Source organism: Galeopterus variegatus, unplaced genomic scaffold (genome assembly GCF_000696425.1).
Source record: "Galeopterus variegatus unplaced genomic scaffold, G_variegatus-3.0.2 Scaffold486, whole genome shotgun sequence".
Taxonomy (NCBI): domain Eukaryota; kingdom Metazoa; phylum Chordata; class Mammalia; order Dermoptera; family Cynocephalidae; genus Galeopterus; species Galeopterus variegatus.
Genome location: NW_007726597.1, coordinates 833,983 through 834,685, shown reverse-complemented (window position 1 = coordinate 834,685; position 703 = coordinate 833,983). Strand labels below are relative to the sequence as shown.

General features: G+C 56.5%; 1 protein-coding gene across 1 annotated transcript in view; it reads right to left on the bottom strand.

Moving 5' to 3' along the window:
* TRPM4 (transient receptor potential cation channel, subfamily M, member 4) overlaps positions 1-703 on the bottom strand; it is a 42,946-nt gene that overhangs the window by 2,080 nt on the left and 40,163 nt on the right. The window contains exon 21 of the mRNA XM_008569323.1: positions 149-346. Within this exon, the coding sequence (XP_008567545.1) occupies positions 149-346 (198 nt within the window). The remainder of the gene's footprint in view (positions 1-148; positions 347-703) is intronic.

The window sequence follows — 703 nt, the reverse complement described above, 5'->3', positions numbered from 1 at the left end:
CGTCCTAGCGCATGCCCCGCCCCCGCCGCCTGCGCCTCGCCCACTAGTCCTTCTGCGCATCCTCCCCGCTCCTCCTCCTTTCCACGCTCATCTCTCTCTCCAAGCCCCGCCCCCTGGACCGCTCCCTTTCAGCCTCGGATTGTTCTCACGGAAGTGCGACAGGTCCGGAGAGGACTGCGAGGGGCCGGGTCGGGGCCTGCACAATCGTTCGATAAGGAGGCAGACGTGGGAGATGACGATGAGGGGTGGGGCCAGCGCGGGCCGCGAGTGGAATTCCCGGATGAGTCTGTAGCGCTGCGCCTTCCAGTACAGGTCGCTGTTTCCCTGTACTTTGCCGAACGTGTGGCTGCGGGGGCCAGAGGTCAAGGGTTACCTGAGGCCAGGGCCCGGTCAGGGGCAGGGGATCAAGGTTAGATGTCAGGCGATATCTGTCTCAACTCCAAGACAGCTGGGGGGTTGGGGGGTGGAGGTAAGGGTCAGTAAAGCCAGAGGTTATTACAGGACACGATTAGAAATCAGATTAGAAGGGCCTAAGGTAAAATGTCAGAGGTGAAGTTGGGGATGGTGCCACGGATTAAGGTAGAGGTTGAAGCAGGATTGGAGTTGGGCTCAAAAGTCAGCCTGGACACAAATAACAAATCATGAATGATAATGACATTATTACTGACCTTACAGAAATAAAAAGGATTATAAGAGAATACTA